Raw genomic sequence first — 26,406 nt, forward strand, 5'->3', positions numbered from 1 at the left:
TGAAAAACTGTCTGTTTACTTTCATCATCCACTTCCTCCTGGCCAGGGAGCACACTGGATTCTTCTAAATGTCAAAGTAGCACTAGTTCCCCCTCAAGGCAACCAATAACTCTCCCTCTCAGTAGAAAGAGTCAAGTATTATTCTTGGTAGTCTTAATTCCCAGTAAGTTTTCTTCCATGGTCAAAGTGGCAAGAATTTTGCTCAGTGGGCTGGATGCAATAAAAAGAAAAAAAAGATAAAAATCTTTATTGGAAACAAATAAACCAACCCTTGAATGGATCCCAGGGTATTTTTTTGATAAAAATATCAAATTCATTGGTGATTATATAATAGTAGAAATTCATGATATCCCTAATAATCAGCCTTTCTCATTTCTCCTGCATTATATACTTATCTGAAAACTTTTTACAAACTAAAAAGAGCAAGTGAAAGTAATCAAATTATTATTATTCTAGTTTGCTTTTTAAAAAACTTCCTTTTTAAAAAACTCCCTAATCCTTTTGACTAGGTTTACGATGATGGTGGTGATGATTATCTATCTTTTATTGAGTATGACAGGTGCTATAGTTGATTTTTTACAAATATCATCTTAGATCCTCATATCAACTCTATAATTATTATTGATATTTTACATATTAGAAACCTACAATTCAGATTTTAAGTGATCTGTCCAGGGTCATCAGAAGAGCAAGGATTAGAATTCAGGTTTTTCTGATTCCAAAATGATTGCTACATTCCTGGTCATGAGCCAAGCCCCCTTCCTTAAATTCTCAGTCACCCCAACATGTCCATTACTTTACCAAAGTCCACAGGGTTTTTATTCCTCTCTCACTGGTTAATCTTTTTGTCTTGGGTTTTTTTTTTTTTTAAGATTTTATTTATTCATTTGAGAGAGAGAGAGTGTGGGGAGGAGCAGAGGGAGGGGGAGGAGCAGAGGGAGAGGGACAAGCAGACTCTGCGCTGAGTGTGGAGCCCCACACATGGCTCAATCTCATGACCCTGAGATCATGACCTGAGCCAAAATCAAGAGTTGGTCGCTTAACCGACTGAGTCACCGAGGTACCCCTGTCTTGGGTTTTTATTAAAGTGGCCATTCTTATTCATTAGCTGAGACATTCATGGACAGCACAGGAAATTATTTGTCTTTCTGGTTCAGCAACTTATGTCTAGAGGCGTTCACATCTAGCTCAACAAATAAACACCAGGGAGGGGGAAAAAAAAAAAAAGAAACACAAGAAGATAGATTAATAGACCAATCCTGTGGCTGAGGAGAGTATTTCCTCTCTTTTCTTTGTTAGCCTAATAGGTGAGATACGTTCTAAGAGATTTTAAAAGCACCTAAGAACAGCAGTGACAAGTAGTGACTGTTCTGAGTTCACATAAGCCCCAACTAGTTTTGACTTTCCCCAAAGAATTATCCTGGAGGGACACCACTAAGAGGTCTGGTTTAGATGGAGGAGAAAAGTAAGGACCACCGGGCTTTGCTCAACCAAGGAGAGGAGAATGAACTGGTGAGTCTTCCTTTTTTGTGATTACAGTCTTCTCAAAGTACCTGAGGCTGTGGGCAGGTGTTACTATATTGCGGCTGGCTTTAGGAACTGCAGAGGTTTAAGTATGGTGAAGCTCCCTGAGATCTAAGGGTACGATTTTGTAGTTGGGGAAATTTCAGGGGCTGAGAAAATTGTGTTTTCTAGATGATGGAGTTCTTGCTGCCCTCATATGCATCAGACCAAATGAACCTTCCTTCTTGGACATTTCGTGGAGTATTCAGCGTGTACCCCACATGGTGCTCATTGAGGTGTCTCCCACTTATCATCTGGGTCATGTAATTGGGCAAATTCAGGCAAAAATGGAAACTTTTTTTTTACTCTTATGTTTTGGGTATATCTGTATAACTTAGGCTCAGTGTGCTTTGGGCTGAAGTTATGCTGGCAGCATAGAGAGGTTTTAAGCACCAAGTACTGAAAAAAGAGTAGTGTGGCCTAGAATTTAGCACATATTTTTTAAAAAGTTTTCTCTTTTCCCCTGTTACCTTTTCTACTAAACATCTATACATCTTGAAAAACAATCACTGGGGTGCCTGAATGGCTCAGTCAGTTAAGTGTCTGCCTTCGGCTCAGATCATGATCCTGGAATCCTCGGATAGAGGACCACATCTGGCTCCCTGCTCAGTGGGGAGTCTGCTTCTCTCTCTCCTTCTGCCCCCTCCCCCCACCCCCATTCATGCTCTCTCTCGTGTACTCTCTTTCTTTCAAATAAATAAATAATAAAATCTTTAAAAAAAAAAAAGAAAATCACTAAAACCTTGACAACTACAGTGTCTGTTTGAGACTGACAAGTTTACATTTGTTATTTTATTTGATCCCCGGAACTCAGTGATGAAGGAATTAAACCTATTTCATAGAAAAGAACTGTGAGACCAGGGAGGTTAAGTAACTCGCCTAAGGTCTTCCGTCTACAAGGGACAGGCAGGAAATCCAGCCCACTTCTTCCCCCTTCACACTCCATGATGTTTACACTGCAATCGTGTCTACAGCTAGACAATGAGAAAGAGAGAGGAGCATAGGGGCTGGGACAGAGAGAGCACACCGGAGGGGGAAAGGGCCCAAGGGATATGGTTCACATAGCAGAAGGGTGTCAGTTACCTGCTTGGCCTCCCAGTTCCCCATGAGATCTGTGGGAAATCCACACCCACCCTCTCTCCACATACCCTTCTTTGTTAACCTAAGGAAAATAAGTGATTTCATTTATACCTGCACTGTCCAAGAAGGTAGCCACGGGCCACATGTGGTTTTTTTGAGCACTAGTAAAGTAGCTGGACCAAACTGAATGTGCTATATGTATAAAATACATACCAGATTTTGAAGATAGTAAAAGAAAAAAAAGAGTGAAATATCTCATTAGTAATTTTATATTGGTTACACATTGAAATGACAACATTCAGATATGTTGGATTAAATGAACTACATTATGAAAATTGATTTCACCTGCTTCTTTAACAGGGCTACTAGGACATTTAATTACAAATGCATTCACATCAGTGGCTTCTATTATTATACCGTGCTGATCTTGACAATGGTAGAGTGCTTATAGTCTTCAGACTGAAGGAATTTAAAGAACTAAAACCTACTTACCTGTGTTCACTGCTCAACAATTCTGTGCCAGTTCTGATGTTTATTTCAATGTGCAGATGAGTGTTCATGAAAATCTAGCTCTTTATTTTTCCCTATGTGCATATTTTTAAAGTTTATAGCCTAGTATTTTAATTCTCTTAATCACAGAGATATCTCTCCTCAGCCAGGCATGTCTGGAGGCACACTGTGCGCAATGTTAGCATTTATTTCAGGATCTTCCTTGGCCATTCTTGCTGCATTTACTTTCTAAAGATGATCTTGATTCTGTCCCTGAGACGCAAGAGACGCTGTATTCACATGAGTTGCAAAGCCCAGCCATTCGGTTGGTGCCCCCGCCTCTGTACAAACACCTACCAAATTAAAGTGTCAATATTACAACTGGAAGCAGCTCCAGAGGGCAAAATGGCTACTTGGTATGGAGGACACATTTGACAGGAGAGCACTTCACTTCATGGTAACTTTTTCCTTGGGAACAGTGGAGGACTCCTGGACTCTAAGACAGCAGACATGGGCTTTAGACAAAGACCCACTGCTAACCATGTGCTGTGGACAACTTTTGGGACCTTGCTAGTTGCCCAAGAACAACATCACTTATCCCTCCTGACTTAAAACGTTTTTAAGGGCCACATATGAAATATGGGAAGTGCTATGAAAATATAAAGAGTTCATTTACATCCAAGGAGTCAGGACTTATGGTGTGCAATTTGAAAAATGCAGAACTGTGTATAGTAGGCGAAATTGAGGTTGAGAATATTTCCCCTTTCTCTGATTAAACTTGGGGAGTGATAACCATTTGAGGTCTACAATTACAAAAACAGTATGTGAAGAGTTAGTAAGAAAAATCAGGAACTTGGAGTGTCTAAATTATTTTAAACAATGTCATATACTCTTCATCTTCCATTAAAAGACACACACACACAAACCCTACTCAAAGGATCAAATAAGCAAATAAAAATTGTGCCCTAGTGGCTCTTTCTTGTCTTTTGTCACATTTATATTAACAGCTTGGATGAAGGCAAGGTTATCTAATCTGCAACTGACACCTCACTATGAGAGAGAGATAACAATCTAGGTGACAGAAAGTGGGGATATCAATGACTTGAGCTTAGTAGCTATGCATGAGAAAGCAATTAAAGTTCTTTATTTGGTTATGGCTGAATTTTAGTTGCTAGGATGATATTGCTATAAAACATTAGTCCTTGGATGTCTCAATAGAAGTCTGTTCTGCATAATAGAAGTAATAGTCCTGTTATAATCTGTACTATTTAGGAAACCTCTAGGGAGTTATATTTAATTCTAAGATTCACACAAAAAGTATAGTGTATTTAGAGGGGTATCTGGATATCACAAATAAGAATCATTTAAAAGACATCGGGAATAGTTCCCCAAAGAGCAGTCAAGGCACTTGTCTTCCAATAGTTAGAGGTTGTTGTGGAGAACAGAGGAGAAGTTGGTAGAGCCCAGCCTGATTTATTTTCATTATGGGAGAATTTCCTAACCTGTGGTGACAGAATTTAACATGACAACTCTCCATTGACCCTGCCCTTGTATAATTCCCTTCAGTTGAGTGTGGTGGAACCCATTTAAATACAATAAGCTGTAATTCCTGTGATTACGTTATGTTATGTGGCAAAATGGATTTTACAGCTGTAATTAACTTGGACTCAGCTGAGTTCATCAAAAGGGAGATTGTCTGGGTAGGCCTCGCCTAATCAGGTGGGCCAGAAAAGATATTGTGTCCTTTCTGAAGATAGAGAGATTTAGAGTGTGAGAGGGGCTTGATCCAAGGGAGTTTCTCCATTGCCTCTTTGACGTTGGAAGGCTCAGTGTGGTAGGAACTCTGACTGTCTCTAAGAACTAAGAACTGAGAGCAACTTCTGGCTGACAACCAGCATAAGAATGGGCATCTCTATCTCAGAGCTACAAACAACTGAATCCTGCCAATAAACATGAGATCTTGAAAGAGGCCCTTGGTTTCCAGAAGGAACACAGCCTAGATGACACCTTGATCTCAGTTTTTTGAGACACTGAGCAAATGACCCAGCTAATGAGACTCCTAACCCACAGAAACTGTGAGATAATAAATTTCTGTTGTTTTAAGCCACTAAGTTTGTCATGCAGCAATAGAAAACTAGTGCACCACAGCTGTCCAACAGGAGAAAATATAGTCCTATAAGTTAGTGAGTAGCTTATCTTAAGCAGATACTAGATGTTCACTGGAGAAAGATGGTCTATAGCTATTTTTTTCAGGAAGGAATTTGAACCAAATAATCTTTGAGACACTGCTCTTGTTTGGTAATGCTCTTATTCCAGGAATAAACTTTAACAGAACATGCCATGTTGTCCCATGTCCTTGGTCTAAGGCAAATTCTGGCTCTAGAAATTGTCCCTGCTGATTAGCCCATGCATCTCATTACCTTTTGACCCACACTTACTGCTCTTTCACCCCTAGCCACATCAAAAGAAGGTCCTTAACTACACTTTTACTTACAGGGAGACCACATATTAGCACTTTTGTTAGGGTAGTTGACTTTATGGGAATGTGTGTAGCTAAGAGTGATAGTATGCTCATCTCATTGGGACTGGGTTTTGATTCACACTGTTAAAGAGGAAAGGGTCTTTCTTATTCCAGAAGAAAAGCATAAGGGAAAATTTAAGATGTTGAACTATTTCAATAATTATTTTGAACATCTTTAAGACTCAGTTTTTTTGATCTACAAATAATAATTTATCAATATTATCAATAATTATAATAATTATTATATTATTTAATAATTAATAGAAACTTGGTGATGTGATTGTTGTTTGGAACAAAAGAAGGCAAACATGATGAATTCTTGCCCTATCAAAGGACATAGAGATATTATCTCCTTGGCCATGTTCAAGGGACTAAACATTTGATGCCTACCCAGAAAAAGCTAACTTACTCTAAGGCTATTGGAACACCCACCCATGGAAAAGCCTAACACTTTACAGCAAAAAACTGGCATTGCCATTCACAGAAGGTAATTATAGTACTGAGAGTTATTTACGTCATGTCTTGGTTGAGTAGGTACTTTACAACTTTGTGCTGTGAGAATGTTGGTTCGAGTAACTGAATGTGTTATGGACTGTAACCAAAAAGACCCATACTACTGTGCCTGTGCATGGTGGGTATGCAACAAATACTTAGATGAATGCATGAAAGGTGAGTATAAGAATAAAATTATTTACAAAAATGATAAAGCACCTGTTCACAAAACGAGTCATGCACAAAAGCTAGTGCTCTAGATGCGATGAAATTCTGGAACAAAGACAGGCATAGAGCCTACGGATGGCTCCACATGACTAAGAAGATCCCTCCTAAAGAGAATTTTGGGAAGAAACAATGTTTAGCTGCAGCTGCACCCTGTAACTCTCCTTTCCTAAGGAATTTGGCCAATCTTAGTTCCATCAGAGATGGAACTATAAGAGCTACCTATTAAAAAAAGAAAAAAAGGAAAATAATCTTAAAAGTACCCTTTATATACTATCACTCCATGTGTGTTATGTTCTCATTTAATCCCTATGAGTTAGCCAGTCAGCTACTTACTTTACGCGGAGAAAATGAGGCTCAGTTAAATAACAGATACAAAATTACATCACACTGCGGGGGCAGGATCTCCTATTACACAGTTTTCTTCCTGTACAAGGAAGATGTTTGTACTGGGACCTATGTGTTTGTGTGTATGTGTGTGTGTGTGCGTGTGCATATGCATGCTCATATATATACTTGCTAAGCTAATTAATCTTTGAATCAATTTAGTATTTATCTTAAAGCCCTTCTCCCAGTTTCATGTATTACAAAGATGAGCAGTTTTCTTTTTGGCCTGTGTTTGACTTTAATTTTGACAGTTGGTGCTCTGTTGTGAAAAGCAAAAATTCCATGTAAGCCATTGGATCAATCACTTTTAGAAATACAAGTTATGGTTTTCCCAAATAGCATTTGGTTCTGAATATTGCCTGTGGTAGAATTGTTTCACAGTGACTCCAGTGGGACTAGCCACTTTTAATCTACTGAAATTTTGTTGAACTGTATATTATTCAAGCTAATATTAACTGTTAATGTATACTGCATACTCAAAATGTTTCAAGGATTGTGCTAAATGCTTTGCATGCATTAACTCAGTTTCTCACAACAACCCTGGAAGGTATTGTAATCATTTTCATTTATGGAAGAGGAAATTGGGTCATCAGAAGAAATAAAGTAGGTTGCCCAATGTCTTACAACCGGTTAAGCAGTAGAGGAATAATTTGAACTGATTTTTCTCATGCCATAATCCCCAGCTTTTAACTGCTACACCAGACTACTTCTGTTACATTTTAGAACCAGCTGCATTTTTCACATGAGGAATCTAAAATTTAGTAAATTTAAATCATTTACCCAAATCACATTAACTAGTAACTGATGTAGCAGAGAACAGAAGTGAGAGCTTCTAGAAGGCAATGGGGTGAGGTATAAATAAAAGAGGCTCTGCTGATAGACCGGGATAGAGCTCTAAGTTGTGATCTTTAGCAACAACCTCTCTTGAAAGGCATGTGCATATTTTATTGTTCCTCCTAATCCAGGCTACTTCCTCTGGACTTTGGGCCTAGGAAAAGACCTTTAAAGATATGGTACCTCTCCTGGTATCAGGAATACAGAATTTTAGTGGGAAACAGAAAAGTGAGAGGACTGCTTCGAGAGAGTACAATTCAAGTCTATGTTAAGATGGCACAATCCCTGTACTATTCAACTCGACTAATAGGTGTCAGATATGGGTTCCTCACCCCATGGAACACAGATCCATGTTTCCATTACCAAACTTGTTTCAGTATTTCAGTTGCGACTCAAAACTGAAAACTCTCTCCACCACCTTTGGCTGAACCTATTACCAAGCCACCTGCTAACATTGAAAGCTTCCTTTGTGTTCAACACCTTACACCTCTATTTAATCTTCACAACTAGGCTTCCAGGTGTGTGCTATTGTCTGCTAAGTACAGAGATGGAAACTGATATTTAGAGAAGTTAAATCCCGAGATCACATAGCTAGGAAGTGGCAAAACCCACTTGACTGCAAGGAACCATGTGTAGTGGGTTTGAGAGTCTGATCCTCTCTCTCTCTGTTCCCAGTGTCTTTACATCCACAAGACTTCTGGATTCCACTTAGCTTCCTCTTACAGCACCCATATTGCTCCTGGCTCCCTCCTCTACCCTGCACATCTTAGTGGATTTTACCATGGGTATTTAATACTTTGGAGAACTCTGAGTGACTCTTACTGCATCAGAAGAGTAATCATTTAGAATGCTTGGATTATACTTGAGATTAATTGATCAAAATGGAAACATACACTGTGTTAAACTCAAATTACACAAACGTTGACAAGCTGACCAAGAGTATTTGTAAAGGAATGACACATTAACAAATGATTCTTTTAACCAAAACCTCAATTCCCATGTCTAGCATATAACCTTTGGGAAAACTGAGAAATGACAAAAAGGAAATTTACTAAGGTTTATGAGGCCAATTTATCAAGGAAGCAAAAATATTGTTTCTAATCATCTTTACTCAAAGAGCTACATATTTCTGAAAGTTAGTATGATATTTATAAGCTCTTTTATATCTATCTACTTACTTATTTTTGAACAGACGGGGAAAAAAATCTGCTGACATTTTGATTGAGCTGTCCCCAACCATAAGCAGGATCTCTCACGGAAACCTCTTCCCTTTTCTTGATTATTAGGGATGTGATTTTATCTCTGCTCAGTGGAAACCAGCGCTTCCCAATCATCCACACCGGGAGGCAAATATAGGCTTCCTAGGTCATCAAACCTTTCTTCCATTTCCCACAGAAATTCCTTCTCTTGCTCTTCTCTCTTTTCACTTCTCAAATTTTGCTGTCATTTTCTCTTTCTGAATCTAACTCCATTAAAGTAATTAAAGTAACTCCCACCTATTTGGAATAGTGTCTAATAAACAACCCCCTTCACTTTTTTTAAAGATTTTATTTATTTGAGAGAGAGAGAAAGAGAGTGAGAGCATGAGCAGGGGGAGGGGCAGAGGGAGAAGCAGACTCCCTGCTGAACAGGCATCCCAAAGCGGGGCTTGATCCAGGACCCTGGGATCATGACCTGAGCCAAAGGCAGACCCTTAACGGACTGAGCCACCCAGGTGCCCCCCACCTTTACTTTTTATTGGCATATACATACAGTGGTGTCGATAAGGCGCACTGATCTTAAGTGCACAGTTCAATGACATCTACCACCAATTATTTTTGCTCATTTTGGAACTTCCTATGAATAGACTTGTGTATTGATTTACCATGCTTCATTGATTCAGTATAATGTCTTTGAAATTCATACATGCTGTTGTTTGCTTTAGAAGCTCATTTTTAAAATTGTTTTGTAGTATTCCATTGTAGGAAAAGACAAAATTTATTTATTTTTCTCCTGTTGATGTACCTTTAGATTGTTTCCAGTTTGGGGCTCTTATGAATAAAGCTGATATGAATATCCTTGTGCAAATCTTTTTGTGAACATATACAATTCTCTGTGTAAAAATCTAAGAATGGAGTTACTAGCTCATAGAATATTTGTATCTTGAGCAACACAGTTTTTCAAAATGTTTGTACCAATTTACACTCCTAATAACAATGTATGAGAGTAACATTGCTCCACATTTTTACCAATACTTGGTGTATTAAGTCTTTTTAATTTTAACTATTCTATGGCTATATCATTGTGTCATTTTATCATTGTGTCATTTTAGAGTGAGTCCTCAAATCTAGTTGTGTAAGTCTTTCAACTTTGTTCTTTTTTAGGATTGTCTTGCCTATTCTAGGCTGTGATATGTCATTGTAATTTTATTTTGCATTTCCTTAATGACATGATACTGAGCATCTTCTTGAATGCTATATGAGAAATCTTCTTTTGTAAAATGCCTATTTCAGTCTTCTCATTTTTTATTCTGTATATATTTCTTTTAATTGATTTATAGTAGTTTTTGTATTTTCCAAATATGATTTTTTTATATATAGGTACAGATACACATATATGGCTAATATTTTCTCCAGAGGCTTTTGATAAACAGAAGCTTTTAATTTTAATAAAGTCACATATATTTTTTGTCTTTTTTTGTTTCCTGTTTAAGAAATATTGTGTACTTAAAGTTCATGAAATATGTTTTCTATGTTTTCTTTCAGATGATCTATGTTTTAATTGTCACATTTAAGCATATGTGCTACTATTAATGAATTTTTGTGTATGGAGTAAACTGGGGGGGAGACTCATTTTTCTAGTACTATTCATTTTGATCCAGCAACGACTTACTGAGCAAACCATCCTTTCCCCCACTGAATTGCAGTGGTTCCTTTTTTTGTAAATGAAGTGATTACATATGTTTGAGTCTCTTTCTGGATTCCCTATTTTGTTTTTCTTTTCTTTCTTTTTTCTTTCTTCTTGGTCTCCGCCCCCCCTTTTTTTGTTTATAATTACTAGGAATTTATAGTAAGTCTTTACTTCTGGTAGTGTAAGTCCTCCACAATTGTTCTTTTTGAAAATGGTCTTGATTACTTTAGGTCCTTTGTGCTTCCATACCAGTTTTGGAATCAGCTCATCAATTACCATAAAAAATGTCTGATGTGATTATAAATGGGATTGCTCCTGGCTAATCCCCAAATTTAATATATATCTCCCTTTATTTAGATCTTTGCTTTCAGCAATAAAGTGCAGTTTTCAGTTTAGAGGTTTAACTTGGTTAGAACTATTATAAGGATACTGATTTTTTTGTTTTGCTTGATAATATTACTGATAGCTTCATTTTCAAATTATTACAAATCAAATTGGTTTTCTATATATTGACTCATTGATAAATTCACTTATTTTTTTAAAGATTTTATTTATTTATTTATTTTAGAGAGAGAGAGAGAGAGAGAGCACATGAGCAGGGGGAGGGGCAGAGGGAGAGGGAGAGAGAATCTCCAGCAGACTCTGAGCTGAGCACTGAACTTGAGGTGGGGCCAATCCCCCAACCCGGAGATCACGACCTGAGCTGAAATCAAGAGTTGGATGCTTAACCGACTGAGCCACCCAGGCCCCAACAAATTCACTTATTAACTTTAATAATTTGTACATTCTTTCAGATTTCTTAATGTGCATAATTATATTATCTATTCGTACAGAGTTCTACTTTTTTTTCTTAGCGTTATTGAGATATAATTGACATACAACATTGTATAAATTTAAGGTGTACATGTCGATTTGGTACACTTAAATAGTGTGAAATGTTTACCACCAAAGTGTTAGCTAACACTTCCATCACTTCACACAATTACCATTTATTCTTTGTGAGGAGAACATTTAAGATCTACTCTCCTAGCAAACTTTAAGTATTAATACAGTATTGTCACTTCTTATGCTCCAATTGTTATAAGTATTGTTACTTTTTCTTGTCTTATTGCACTTGTTAAAACTTACAGTACTATATTAAATATTAGTGGTAATTATTGATAATCTTATTTTACCTTTAACTTCATGGGGGGAAGTAATCAGTATTTCATTATTAAGCATGATGTTAGCCGAAGGATGTTCCTGTCTATTCCTAGTATGCTGAGAGGCTTGCTTGCTTGCTTGCTTGCTTGCTTGCTTTTTCTTTCTTTCTTTCTTTCCTTTTCTTTTCTTTTCTTTTCTTTTCTTTTCTTTTCTTTTCTTTTCTTTTCTTTTCTTTTCTTTTCTTTCTTTCTTTCTTTCTTTCTTTCTTTCTTTCTTTCTTTCTCTCTCTCTCTTTCTTTCTTTTTTTTTCCTTATTATGTATTAGTGTTGAATTTTATCAAACTATTTCTCTGTACCAGTTGAGATGTTGTTATGATTTTCCTCCTGAATGTTAACATACTAAAATACATTGATTGATTTTCAAACCCTTGCAATGCTAGAACAAACCCCATTTGGTAATGACATATTAACTTTTAATATATATCACTGATTTAGTTAGATAATATATTTCAGGGTTACTTCATCTATGCTTCTTACAAATCTTAGCCTGTAATTTTCCTTTCTTTTAACAAACCTATCACATTTTGGTGTCTGAGTATGCTGACTTCACGAAACAAGTTAGGAACATTCCCACCTCCTCTACTTATGGAAGAGTTCGTGCAAAATTGATATCATTTCTACCTTAAATATTTGAAAGGATTCACAAGCCATCTGGGTTTGAATATTTTTTTGTAGAAAAGCTTTTAGTTACACATTAATTTTCTTTAATAGCAGTAAAATATTCAAATTTATTTAAGTTTATCAATTTTATTAAACTTTTAAAGTACAAATTCAACATTATTGATTTTCTTTATTGTATGCCTGATTTCTATTTTATTCATTTCTGCTTTTCTTTATTATCTTCTTCCTTACACTTTCTAAGGTTTAATTTGCTGCTCTTTCTATAGCTTCTTGAGTTGGAAGCTTATTTTATTGATTTCAAACATTTTTTCTTTTCTTACATAAACATTTAAAACTATAAATTTCCCTCTAATCATTGTCTTAAGTGCATCCCACAAGTTTTGATTTGTCAATTTTCATTTTTATTCAGTTCAAAATGTTTCTTAATGCCCATTGTAATTTCTCATTTGATTCACTTGTATTGCTTAGAAAAATGCTATTTAATTACCAAACATTTGGGGATTTTTAAGTTATTCTGCTGTTAATTTCTAGTTTAATTATAATGTCATAATATTTTATGTTCCAGAATGTGGTAAATTTAGGTAAATAGTTTATGTGGACTTGAAAAGAATTCGAATTATGCAGTTTGGGGCTATAATTTTCTTTGTCAATTAGGTCAATTTAGTTAATGGGTTTGTTCAAACGTCCTGTATTCTCACTGAAAAAAATTTTTTTTTTCTGCTAGTCTTATCAGTTAGTGAGAAAGGAGTGTTAAAATCTCCTATGATGACAGTGACTTTAAGTTCTATTTTGCTTTACAAATTTTGAAACTATGTGTGTAAGTGCCCTTAAAATCTAAAATTGTTATTTCTTCCTGTTGATTTGATTTTTTTAGATTATGAAGTATGCTTATTTTTTTCCAGAATATTTATTTTTTAAAGTCGATTTTGGGAGCCTCTGGGTGGCACAATTGGTTAAACGTCTGCCTTCAGCTCAGGTCATGATCCCAGGGTCCTACAACGGAGTGTAGGGCTCCGTGCTCATTGGGGAGCCTGCTTCTCCCTCTCCCTCTGTCTGCTGCCCCCCCCGCTTGTGTTCTTTCTTTCTCTGTCAAATAAATAAATAAAATCTTAAAAAAAAATAAAGTCTATTTTATCTGATATTAACACAGCTATACTAATTCTTTTTTTTTTACTATACTAATTCTTCTCTGTTAGTCTTTGCATTGTTTATTTCCCTATCTTTCTCCTTTTAATCTATTTGCTTCTTTGTATTTAAAGGTATCTCTTGTGTTTACAAGAGGTTTACAAGTGGGTTTTTTACTACCTAGTCTGACAATCTTTGTTTTCAATCACGGTAGTAATGTCATTTATATATAATGTAATTACTGATATCGTTGGGTTAAAGTTACTATTTTTTCCCATCTATTCTATCTATTCTTTGTCTTTTTCTTCAGTTAACACTATATCATAGAATGGTCCATAGTTCTGCATTGACTTCATATATTTTCTTTTTAATGGTGCCACCTTGGCCATTGTTTTGATATTTCACATCTTGCTGAACGGTTAGCTATCATTTGGTTCTTCCAATAACTTTGCTATTACAGATAATACTGCACCGAACATCGTTACACACATTACTTTCTACTTTGTGTATTATTTCCTTAGGGTGTATTTCCAAGTGTGGCATTACTGATTCAAGGGATAGAAACATCTTTACAAATCTTGGTATAATTTGTCACCTTGCTTTCTCTAAAGAATTATTCCAATTTATAAGGTTATTAGCTGTATGTAGTTGTAGTGATTTTATTGCTGTCTTGCTGGCATTGTTAGTTCCTTTTTTCAAATAAAAAATGTATAAAAAAGAACTGAAGGGGTATCAGAATTATGATTACCAATGCCATCGTTGTATGTAAGTTAACAAAAAAAGAGGGAAAGGTATTTGAGATGTGCTTTTTCAGCTACAAGCTGGCCTAAAATTCCAAACTGTTCTGCTTCAATTTTGAACAACTTGGCAATAAGCTTCCATGAATAACTTAGTAAAATAATGCATATTTATGACAGAACATGTGAACTGGCATATACAGTTTATTGGAGTCTAATAAAACTATCATTCACAAATAAAACTAAAACAGGTTTATAGAATCAGAAGGTAGGTAGGAAGACAGAAAGTAGACCCAACTGAAAATATGCTTAGAAGTAGAGTGAACACATTTTTAAGTTACATTCAAACCTCGTCATGAATAATCTCAAAATAGAGTGGCTGCATCAGTAAACTTAATGAACATTTTTTCCCATGTCGTTAATACTGAGGAATACTGGAAAGGAACTCTTAAAATTGTAATTACTTTGCAGAGTACTTAAGGAGACATTTTCTCATTTGAGCACAAGTACCCTGTAAGGCATGTATTTCTAATTGTTTTGTAAAGGAATAAATTGGGATTCCCTAGAGGTGATATGATTTACCTAAGGTCACATAGGTGATAACTAGTAGAGCAGTGACTCAAACTTGCATCTTTGCTACCTGTGACCTCTCCATTATGTTTAAGGATTACTTTCAACAACTGTTATTAAAATCTTAATCTACGACAGATTTCTTTACTAGGAAAAAATTAATGAAAATGACCATATCGAAGATGAAAACTTTTCCAAAATATTAAGCCAAGAGATTCATTATAACAGCATCTAAACTGGTATAAAATTCAGGAGATTCTTTATTAAAAATGCTATAGAAACTCAGCAAAAACCTATTTTCTTGGCATTACATTTCTGTGATCTGGACACAGGAGTTCAGAATCTTAGGGAAAAAAACACATAAAAATAACAGAGAAACTAAAATAATAGTATAGTAATAATGTCATTCATAATCAGCATCCCTCTGGGTCTTCCAAGTACACTAAAAGTCTAGTTTTTGAAATTTGAAAACAAACGCTGTTAAACTTCATTGTGGAAGATGGAAACTAGAAATTGGCTTGAAATAAAGGAATCTATTGTTTTTGGCTATGTGTTTGGCTATGTGTTTCCCCTAATACCACGTCTCAAAGTCTTTGCTCTATTTGGAATAATATCAATTACCTTACTACTAAAAGTAGAAATATTTCAGCATGTTACTGTCAAGGTAAATTCCTATGAGTTGTCTTTTAAAAGTCTTTCACGTCCACAGACAATCTTTTGATTTATATCATCCTACCCTTTGTATCATTGTCCTCCAGTAAATTTACATTAATAAATTTTAAAAAAAACCCTATACCTGAAACAAGTAAATCTGGTCCAAAACATGGGGTGACTCTTGACGGTATTTAGAACCAAATAAGTCTGCCCGTTCCTTGCTCCTCCTGTCTCATGTTTTAGTTCCATATGCCAGTATAGCAAAATGAGTCCTTTTTTTATGGTATCAGCTGACAGCTGTAAGCAATCAGTCTGATTCAACTAGCTGAAACCAGATTTCCCTCCCAACTAATATCGCTGCATCTAACGCTTGTGTTTCTTGGAACAACGTGATGTGTTTATGTGAAAAAAGAAAAATAGAGTCATGTTTTATTTACATGGCAGGAGGTGTTTGGTTACCGGACCCAGAATCTACGCAGAGCCCTCTGCCTTATAACATCCATGCTGACCTGCGGGTTTCTTCTGTTGGTGTTCTATTGGAAGCCCCAGTGGAGGGTGTGGGCCAACTGCATTCCATGCCCCTTGCAAGAAGCAGACACTGTTTTGCTAAAAACAACGGTGAGTGCCCTTCAGCATTGCATTGGTGGCACAACAATTGACTGGCTGGCATTCCAGAGTAGATCTTTCTTTACTCAAGTTTTCTTGTCCCCAAATAGGAGATGGCAAAACTATCCCTGAACCTACTTGCCATCTCTTATTTTGACTCAGGAAGGAAGGAAGGACATGTCCTCCATGTCACCCTAGGGAAGTTTCTACCATGTCAGGCTAATTCTCAATGCCTTTAGCCTTTACACAAGCAGGGGCTGTCAGTGTTATAACTCTTAAAGACATAACACAGGAAGGATAGTTCAGTTTTTAAAGAATACATATTTTGAGGGGAAAGTAGACATTTTAAACATCTAAATGTCATTTCAAAGATAACTGGAAAATATTTTCTGGATATAAAACTTTCCTGTAAAGTGTGTCTTTCTTTTTTATTATCTAGCACAGTGGTTCTCAAATTTTAATGCAAATCAGTTACATGGAGGGTCCTTAAAACACAGACTGCTGACCTTATCCCAGAATTTCTGATTCAGTAGGCTTGTGGTGGGGTTGAGAATTTGCATTTCTAGCAAGTTCCAAGATAATGCTGATGCTCTTGTCTATAGCGAAAACTTTGGGAACCACTGGTCTAGGTAGGTATTTAGTTGATTGGCTTATTAAATAAACAACATTTGAGAATTGCATGGGCTGGATTGTCTTCTCTAGGATGAATTTCAAAGATATATGAGGAAGAAGGTTATATGCATCTACTTATCCACACTGAAGTTTCCTATAAGCAAGAACCCAGAAGAACCCCTGGTGGCTGACCGCCACTCTGTCATTAACCAAGCCGTATTGAAGCCAGAATTAAAAGTAAGTAATTTTGAGTGTAATGTTATGGCATGTTTTTAAAAAAAGAGTAATGCAAATGTTTATTGGATGGAAGTTCTGAATGTCACAGTGCTAGGCTGGGAATTAAACAATGTATCAAGGAAAGTGAGTGTGGTGTGGGGACTTGTGACAAATAGCCCTCACCTCCCCCCATGGGCTTTACTTTGTGAATGACACTTGTTCTATCACATTTGTAATTGCAGCTGCGATGTATACAAGTGCAAAAAATCAGGTACATTTGGGACTATTTGGAGAAGAGGTTTCAGAAAGTTGGGTAAGTTTGGCTTTTTCTCAGCATTCATCAGGGTAAAAGGGAAGAACAGTGATTTGTTGAATGCCATGAATTAAAGCATGCTTCTTGTCCTGACCACTTCCTAGGCTACTGGAAGATAGCAACTCCTGCCATGACATCCACCACACGTTTGGACTGGGCCTGACCAGTGAAGAACAAGAGGTCAGGTAGGGTTTGTGACACTCCCTGAGAATAAACTCTGCCAAACTGAGATATCAAATGACTTATGATCAGTGAACTGTTGGCATAATGCTTCATCAGCTTCATATAATCCCAGTTTATTTACCAGCAACAAAGACATATTTTAAGTTGTTCTTATTTTAGGCAAACTTATTAAAAAGAAAAGCCAATCAAATGATATTTGAATTTTTTCCCTCAGGCCTGTGGAATAGTCTCCTCTGTGTTGTCTTTTTTATTCTTTCCTCAAAAAATTTTGAGTCATTTCATAGACATCTGCTTCATCATCCTCCAAATCGTCTGAGAGACAGAAAGACAATATTATGATTGCATTTTCTTATAAAGAAACAGCCTAGAGATGAGGATTTTGTTTGCTCAGGTAGTTGTGTCATTCACCATTGTGTTCATAGCACCTGGAACAGTGCCTGATTCATGGTAGAAGTTCGATATATATTTATGGAATGAATGAATATAGGAATGTATTTGTTGACCTATTGAGTGAATACCTCTACTACGCCAGGCACTCTGCAAGGAACTAGGGATCTAAGGATAAATAAGACTTAGTCATTGCCCCAGAGACATTCACTGACTATTGGATAAGAGAGACAAAGAACAGTGGTACAATTGTGAGAATGAGATCTATAAATGCACATAGATTAGGACATAATAGTGTAATAGTAGCATAGAAATGCTTATGCTGCTCATTAACCCACAGAGATTTTGAGTTCTGGCTTCCCATCTGTAGTTTGAAATGGTGAATCCTGGTGAGTCTGAAAGTAAACCATTGCAAGCCTTCCCCAGAATATTAATAATCACCTTCATTTCTTGCCCATTTTAAGGACATTTCCTGCCTGCCCTTTTCCAGTCCATCAGAAACACAAATTCTCAAGCTAAAAAGCAATCTGTTACTTAAAATACAGGTTCTGGGCCTCCACCCCCATATTCTGATCTAGTAGGTAGGAGCTAAGGATAGTAGTGAGAACAGAAACTGCACTTTTAGCAAGCACCCCTGTTGTTTTTAAAGTTTTCATCCTGCCTGAACATGTTGAAAATGAAAAAAAGTCATCTAAACTTTGACAATATTTGCAAAATGCCTTAAAAAGAGTATCATTATATAAGATTTCAAATGCAACACTTAATAAATTGAAACACAAAATGTTTTCAAAATCATTAAAAACATACTGGTTTAATAGCATTAAGTACCAGGCGTGCAAAGAATTGATCTATTTAGGAAATTTAGTTGATTGTCGCAGATACACTTTGCCTTTGTCTAGGACACTATTTCCACAGGAAAGATTGCCCATCAGTGTAGCTATCTCATGTTTGTCCTTATTTATCAAGTGCCAAACCTTAATAAACATCATACATAATTAAATTTAAATCTGGTCCACGCAATAAAGAACTTGACAATCTAATAAGCAAGACAAAGAGTATAGTTTCCCAAATATGAAGAATAGAGGAGATAATCTCCTTATAAATATATACGCAGATTTTATTTATGGGCTTTTTTAGTTGGACAGTAAAAGGAGTAAGTAGAATGTGAACTATTTCCACCCCTAATTTTTTAGTGTAAGACTAGGGATTTTTTAAAAAAAAATTAAATGCAATTGATTGATTGGTTGGTTGCATGATAGCGGATTAATTTCCTAAATGGATATGAGCTTGCCTTCATGAAAAGCAAGGATGCAACATGAGAAATAAAGGACGGAGGATCACAAAACTCTCTGATAATGAAAAGCCACAAAGTCTAAATAAAACATTCTTTTTAGGCTTCCTAGCAGCCAAGCAAAGATGGAAAATGCACACATTTATTTAACTGTCATTTTTTAGTAGCAGAAATATAAATCAGGACATCAGGAGAGATTAACATTATCCTGAAGAGAAATTTTCAGGGGGCTTCAGGAAGAAAAATGTTCTAGGAGATCCCCTGCTCCTATCTTCATTCACTCATAAACTGGATACCTGGGAACTTTTTCTAATTCTATAAGCCGGCTCCTTAAAAATTCCAAAGTTCACAGAAGTAGGTCATGCCAGAACCCCCTGGATTAACATTAACTATTTAGAAAACTTCAGGTCTCCCTCCCTTCCAAGGACTCCATTGGTGACTTACCAGAATGGAATCAGAGTGGTCATGTGTGGTTTGAAAAAGCTCACCAGTGATTCTGACATGGTCCTCCTACCTCCTTGAGGACCCCCAATCTAGGCTTCACCATCTGGAGCTTAAAGTGCCTAGCACACAACATATTCTCCATAATTATTTGGTGCATAAATTGATAAATGAATGAATGAACAAATAATCAAATTGAAAAGGGATATAGACCGTCCCAGAAGAAAGTATTCCTATTCATTCATGTTTGGTTATTCAGAAATAAATACATCCCAACAGATTTACTATTGTGGAATGGTTGCAAGAAAGCTCAGTGATCCTTCAAGTGTAATTCAGAGCCAACCCAGAAATGCCCTCCACAGCTTTCCTGTTAAGAAATATTTCAATCTCTTTTGGAGAGGTACCTTCTGCTCCCAAAGAAATTATCCCCTTAATGGATAGTTCTGAATGTTAGGCAAGTCTACATAATTTTATTCAGCCTATTTAGTTCTATAAGGCCACCTGGAATAATTCTAGGGCCCCTTTTCCTTGCCATCTTGTCAGATTTCCAAAGTCAGGATGTGTAATCTCCTCTGTTCCTTGGAACTTTCCTCACGTGATCCAGCTTCAAACCTTCCATTCCTTCTGGTTGCTCAGCCATTGGTCAATGTCCCTGAAAATCCTGCTTGGCTTGTGCTCAGATTGAGATGAGTACATAATCCCTAAATATACAATACCTTTTGGCAAGAGGTAATGGAAAATCCCAAGCAGCAAGGGGCATGCCAGGCTGTGATCCAAATGTGGCTCAGACAAACCCTAAAGAGGATAATCTATAGGCTCCTATTAATCCATTGGGTCTCAGTCCTCACGGGAGCTGAGCTCCCCACCTTTTGATAGTAACACCAGAAACCATCTCACCAAACAGAAAAAGATGAAGAACATCGGGCACTTGCCTTGTTTCTTTCTAAACTGACTTTCCACAGCTGTGTGCTTCTGTGGTTCCGTAAACTGGGTTTTCAGCCTTGTTAGGGGAGAGAGAATTCTAGACATGGCTCACAAATATCCTCATTAATTAATTCCAATATTTAGAGGACATTCTCTGTCATACAATGTGCCTCTCGATGCTAGAAAAACAGTTGAAAAAGCTCCATCCCTGCCACTACGGAGGATCTGGGAAATTTGAGGAGAAAGATATATGACTATATGCTACAATTCAAAGAGGTGCCTGCTATCACTAAGAAAGGAGGCATATTGGAGGAGAGAAAAATACAGTTAATTGTGCCTGTGGGACTAAGGAAGACTTGAAAGATAACGGGCATTTATTGAGAACTTGTCATGCCCTTGGCACTTGTGCTAACTGCTTTACTTGTTTATATTATATGCTACTGATAGCAATTTTATCAGGAATGTATTATCAAACCCATTTTATACGTAAGGGAACCGAGGCTCACCCCTCATTCATTCAACAAATAAATCTTGAGTGCATTATATGTGTTAGGCCCTGTTTTAGGCATTCAAGATATTTCAGTGTCCTCTAGAAGCCTGTATTATAGGGAATGATACTGTCTCTTGTTGCATGGTTACTAACATGTTAAAAATAAGGTGCAATTTCAGATTATCAACACACTGTAGAGAAAAATGAGATATGGTAAGGAGATAAAGAGAATCTGATTTGAGTATCAGGGTGGCTGTTTTTTTTTTTTTAAGATTTTATTTATTTATTTGACAGAGAGAGACACAGTGAGAGAGGGAATACAAGCAGTGGGAGTGGGAGAGGGAGAAGCAGGCTTCCCACCAAGCAGGGAGCCCAATGCGGGGCTTGATCCCAGGACCTGGAATCATGACCTGAGCCAAAGGCAGACGCTTAACGACTGAGCCACCCAGGCGCCCCAGGGTGGCTGTTTTCAATAGAATTGTTAAGGAAAACTCCAATAAGGAAGTGCTATTTGAACAGAGACCTGAATGAAATGAGTGGCTATGCAAAGACGTGGGGAAATCCTGTTCCAGATCTAGGGAGCAGCAAAGGCTTAGCTGGATTCAAATCCAGGTCTGTTAGATCTCAAATTTCTCCACCATTAGGCTCTATCATCAGATTTGACTCTCAAAGGCTGAGTGGGCCTTTATAAATTGAAGAATGTGGGAAGGGCATTCCAAGGAGAGAGAGAGAAAAAGAGAGAGAAGACCAAGTTCGGGATTTTGAGAAGTTCTGACACTTCGACAAAAACAGGTTATTTCCACAGATTCCAGAAAGGATCCTGAGCACCAAAGTGGCTTGAGTTATGGTCTCTTCCCAATGTGAAGTTTGGGGACACATGACATTCCTAACCCAATAGCACATGCTGTTTGACCTTTCTGTCTTCCAGCATCTCTGCACCTCAGTGTTTTCACACATGGAGTCAGAAGACCCTAGTTTGAGTCCTCTTGGACCCGTGCAAGCAATAATTGTACTTGGAAAGGCATGGCTTGGAAGTCAGACAAACTTGGGCTCAGCTATGTCACGCCTTAGATCAAGAACCCATCATGCAAATTGCATCACTGATGCTCACCGAGTGTGAAGTGGAGGCATGGAGACCAGGGTGTGAAGCCTGGATCTGCTTCTTTCCAGCTCTGAGACTCTGGGAGAATTGCTGACTTTATCTGAACTTTAGTGTTCTTTATAATAAAGAGGATAATATGAAATCTCATAGGGGTATGGTGATTAGAGGAGATAATACATATAAAAGGCTTAGTGCAGTTCCTGGCAGTCACCTCTGCTTAAAAGTTGTATTGTCACAATTAATACTAGATATACATACTTTTGGCAAAACACCCAAATGAATAGTTTTTCCCCTTTGGCAAAATGGGGATATTGTCCCTTTCCTTTGGACCACTGTGACAATCAAATGAGAAAATCTTGTGTGAGAACTCTGTAAATTGTAAAATGCTGCACAAACACAAGAGCTTCTTATTAGAACATACATAGTGTGAATTTATAAAGGGTTAGTGTGAAGAACATATATTCTCTTCCAGTTCATTGGCTCATTCTTTCATGTATTTATTTTCATATACTAAAGGCCTGTCCTAGGTGCTGAAGAGACCAAGGTAAGATGGACTTGATCTCTACCATTAAGAGCAATCTAGAATGTCTGAGAATTCTAGGAACATCCTCACATCTGTGTTTTTAGCTGTTCTTAAAATATAATTGAATTATTTAAAAAATAACTCAAAATGCCTTACTAACTTCATTTTGATTCTTGAGTTACATTGTACCTAAGATATTTTTTAACTAGAAAAACAACTTTGCCCATTATGCACTTTTATTTTAAAAATATGTTAATGTTTTATGATTTGCACGTTAATTTTCGATTAAAGGCACAAAGTGCCTAGAGGGTAGAGCAGTGACTTTTGCTTAGTTTGGCTTATACTCACCAATGAGGTTTTAGATGTGGTACTAATAAGTGATCATTCTCCTACAGAAGATTAGTGTGCGGGCCCAATGTCATTGAGGTAGAAATCCAGCCCATATGGAAGCTGCTTGTTAAACAGGTAACTAACTGTTTTCATCTATTTGTGAAAAACATTTTTTTTTTTGGTCCTTTACTTTTTACTTCCTGGTACTCAGGGGAATTTTAGGCAACATATGGATAATTTGATCTGAACAAAATCTGTGTTTCATATAACTTCCTTTTGTTATTCCTTGTTGTCATTAGTCTATGCTTTTCCTGTCCATAGAGGCTTTCTTTTCTTCTTTTTTTTTTGATATTTCTTTTTTAGACATATATTTCTTTATATTTTTTATTATTATGTTCAATTAACCAGCATATAGTACATCATTAGTTTTTTTAAAATTTTTTATTGTTATGTTAATCACCATACATTACATCATTAGCTTTTGATGTAGTGTTCCATGATTCATTGTTTGTGCACAACACCCATTGCTCTGCGCAGAACGTGTCCTCTTTAATACCCATCACCAGGCTAACCCATCCCCCCACCACCCTTCCCTCTAGAACCCTCAGTTTGTTTTTCAGAGTCCATTGTCTCTCATGGTTGGTCTCCCCCTCCGATTTCCCCCCTTCATTCTTCCCCTTCTCCTATCTTCTTTTTTTCTTAACATATATTGAATCACAGATCTGTACCTCTGAATCATCATTAGTTTTTGATGTAGTGGTCAATAAATATATATATTTTTATTCCAGAATTTTTAAAAAGATTTATTTATTTATTTACATGAGAGAGAGAGAGAGAGAAAACACAATTGGGAGGAGGGGCAGAGGGAGAGAGAGAATCCCAAGCAGACTCCCCCTGAGCATGGAGCCCATTGTGGGGCTCAATCTCATGACCCTGAGGTAATTACCTGAGCCAAAATCAAGAGTCAGACACTTAACCAATGGAGACACCCAGGCGCCCCTATTCCAGCATTTCTAACTGGTCCTTTTCAACAACCACTTGTTTTAAAGTAAAATCCACTTAAAAAAATCCAATCCCAGTATGGGAGACAGATTTCTGTTTCATATTTTTCCATTTGTTTTGTTTTCTTAAGTTTTTGATGGTGGTTGTAATGGTGGTGGTAGTGGGGGTAATGTTATTACTTCTTTTTTTTTTCCCAGATAGTGTGAACTTTTTATTTTATTATGTTATGTCAATCGCCATACATTACATCATTACTTTTTGAAGTAGTGTCCCATGATTCATTGTTTGCATATAACACCCAGTGTTCCATTCAATACATGCCCTCTTTCATACCCATCACCAGGCAAATCCATCCCCCCACCCCCCTCCCCTCTAGAATCCTCAGTTTGTTTCTGAGTCCATAGTCTCTCATGGTTTGTCTCCCCCTCCAATTTCCCTGCCTTCATTTTTCCCTTCCTACTATCTTCTTCTTTTTTTTAATGTATTTTTTTAAAGATTTTTTTATTTATTTGACAGAGAGAGACACAGCAAGAGAGGGAACACAAGCAGGGGGAGTGGGAGAGGGAGAAGCAGGCTTCCAGCTGAGCAGAGAGCCTGATGTGGGACTCCATCCCAGGACCCTGGGATCATGACCTGAGCCGAAGGCAGATGCTTAACAACTGAGCCACCCAGGCGCCCTAAATGTATTTTTTTTAAGATTTTATTTATTCATTTGAGACACAGAGATACAGAGAGAGAGCAGAGAACATGAGCAGAGGGAGAGGGAGAAGCAGGCTACACGCTGAGCCAGGACCCCGATGTGGGGCTCGATCCCAGGACCCTGAGATCATGACCTGAGCTGAAGGCAGACACTTAACCATTTGAGCTGCCCAGGCGCCCCCCCCCCTTTTTAAACATATAATGTATTGGGTGCCTGGGTGGCTCAGTTGGTTAAGCGACTGCCTTTGGCTCAGGTCATGATCCTGGAGTCCCAGGATCGAGTCCCACACCGGGCTCCCTGCTCAGCAGGGAGTCTGCCTCTTCCTCTGACCCTCTTCCCTCTCGTGCTCTCTATCTCTCATTCTCTCTTTCTCTCAAATAAATAAATAAAATCTTTAAAAAAACCCATATAATGTATCATTTGTTTCAGAGGTACAGGTCTGTGATTCAACAGTCTTACACAATTACTTCTATGATTTTTTGGCTATTTTCAATGTATTAGTTTGGTCTTGCTCATGTTACTCTATTATATCAATTTTCTTGAGAATGACTTTTTTCTTTGTTAGTGGGTTTATTTATTTTTTTGGAATGTTTTCTTTGTGTTCCTTGAAGTTATTATTATTAGTGGTGGCGGTGGTGAGCTCCCCTTAAGTGGAACTTCTCCTGCCTCCATTTCTCTCTTTCTCTCTGTATTCACTCACCCTCCTAGATGGCTCTGAGTTTGCCTGCCTCTTAGTGGTCCCCATAGCTTCCAGTTCAGAACCAGGTCCTCTCCTGGGGGTTGGGGCTCTGTTTCCCGGGATCTAGTAGACATAGGCCCTGAGCTAGTTGGGGTTTGGCCAAGTTCACAGTTGCACCATGAACTCTGTTGTTTCCCACTCCATGCTCTGCTAGGGAACAGTTGCTGGTTGTGACTTTTCTTGGCCTCTGCTCTGGGGCAGGAGGCAAGTCTGGTTTGGTTCCCTGCCAACTGTGGGGCACTGTTGATCTTATTTCCCATAGAACTGAGCTCCTAGCCATCACTCTCCAGTACTTATGTGGAACCCAGTGGGCTGATCATGCTAGCCTCCTCTCCATGCTGCGTGTTTCTAATCTATTTCTAATTCACAATGATGGACATTTTGTTTAGCATGGTCATGTTTTTCAAAATAATGTTGTTTTTTTTAAAAAAATTTTTTTTATAGATTTTATTTATTTATTTGAGAGAGAGAATGAGATAGAGAGAGAGCACGAGAGGGAAGAGAGTCAGAGGGAGAAGCAGACTCCCTGCTGAGCAGGGAGCCCGATGCGGGACTCGATCCCGGGACTCCAGGATCATGACCTGAGCCGAAGGCAGTCGCTCAACCAACTGAGCCACCCAGGCACCCAAAATAATGTTTTGTTAGACTTTTTTTAGAGCAATCTAAGGTTCACAGAAAAGTTGATTGGAAGGTACTGAGATTTTCCCATTTACCCCATGCCTCCACATATGCACAATCTCCTCCACTATCAAAAAGCAGGCTGCTTTTTAAACTTCTTATTCATTTTCAAACTGCCAAACTTTCTCCCAGGTGTCAGTTTGGTCTATATTGAAAGAAGAAGTAGTATTTTCTCCACCTACTTACTAAGCCTTTAGTAGGAAAAAAGCAGATAAAACTATTTCATATTTGGTTTCAAAAGAATATTGAATAAGGGAACTAAATTATGATGGTGTTGTTTCTTATACAAGAAGTATTTAACCAATTTTCTACTGAGTTTATGTAAACTCAAAATCATATTATCATTAGTGCATAATCTACAATTAGAGCATTTTATACCAAGCAGACAGAAGAGCTATAATTTGTAAGGAAAGCATGTTGCAATGGAAATAGTAAACACTAAGGAACTAAAGCTTTGTTAATGTACAAAATATATCCGA

The 26,406-nt window shown here is 37.3% G+C and overlaps 1 protein-coding gene across 1 annotated transcript in view; it reads left to right on the forward strand.

The window, feature by feature from the left end:
• The first annotated feature begins 1,452 nt into the window (after positions 1–1,452).
• ATP13A5 (ATPase 13A5) overlaps positions 1,453–26,406 on the forward strand; it is a 115,752-nt gene continuing 90,798 nt past the window's right edge. Inside the window, exons 1-6 of the mRNA XM_028101090.2 lie at positions 1,453–1,512; positions 15,835–16,008; positions 16,699–16,845; positions 17,067–17,137; positions 17,242–17,322; positions 22,874–22,943. Coding sequence (XP_027956891.2) covers positions 1,453–1,512; positions 15,835–16,008; positions 16,699–16,845; positions 17,067–17,137; positions 17,242–17,322; positions 22,874–22,943 — 603 coding nt within the window. The remainder of the gene's footprint in view (positions 1,513–15,834; positions 16,009–16,698; positions 16,846–17,066; positions 17,138–17,241; positions 17,323–22,873; positions 22,944–26,406) is intronic.

The sequence above is a fragment of the Eumetopias jubatus genome, unplaced genomic scaffold (genome assembly GCF_037043125.1).
Source record: "Eumetopias jubatus isolate StellerSeaLion01/CBP00866 unplaced genomic scaffold, mEumJub1_p1.0 scaffold_1, whole genome shotgun sequence".
Lineage (NCBI taxonomy): Eukaryota > Metazoa > Chordata > Mammalia > Carnivora > Otariidae > Eumetopias > Eumetopias jubatus.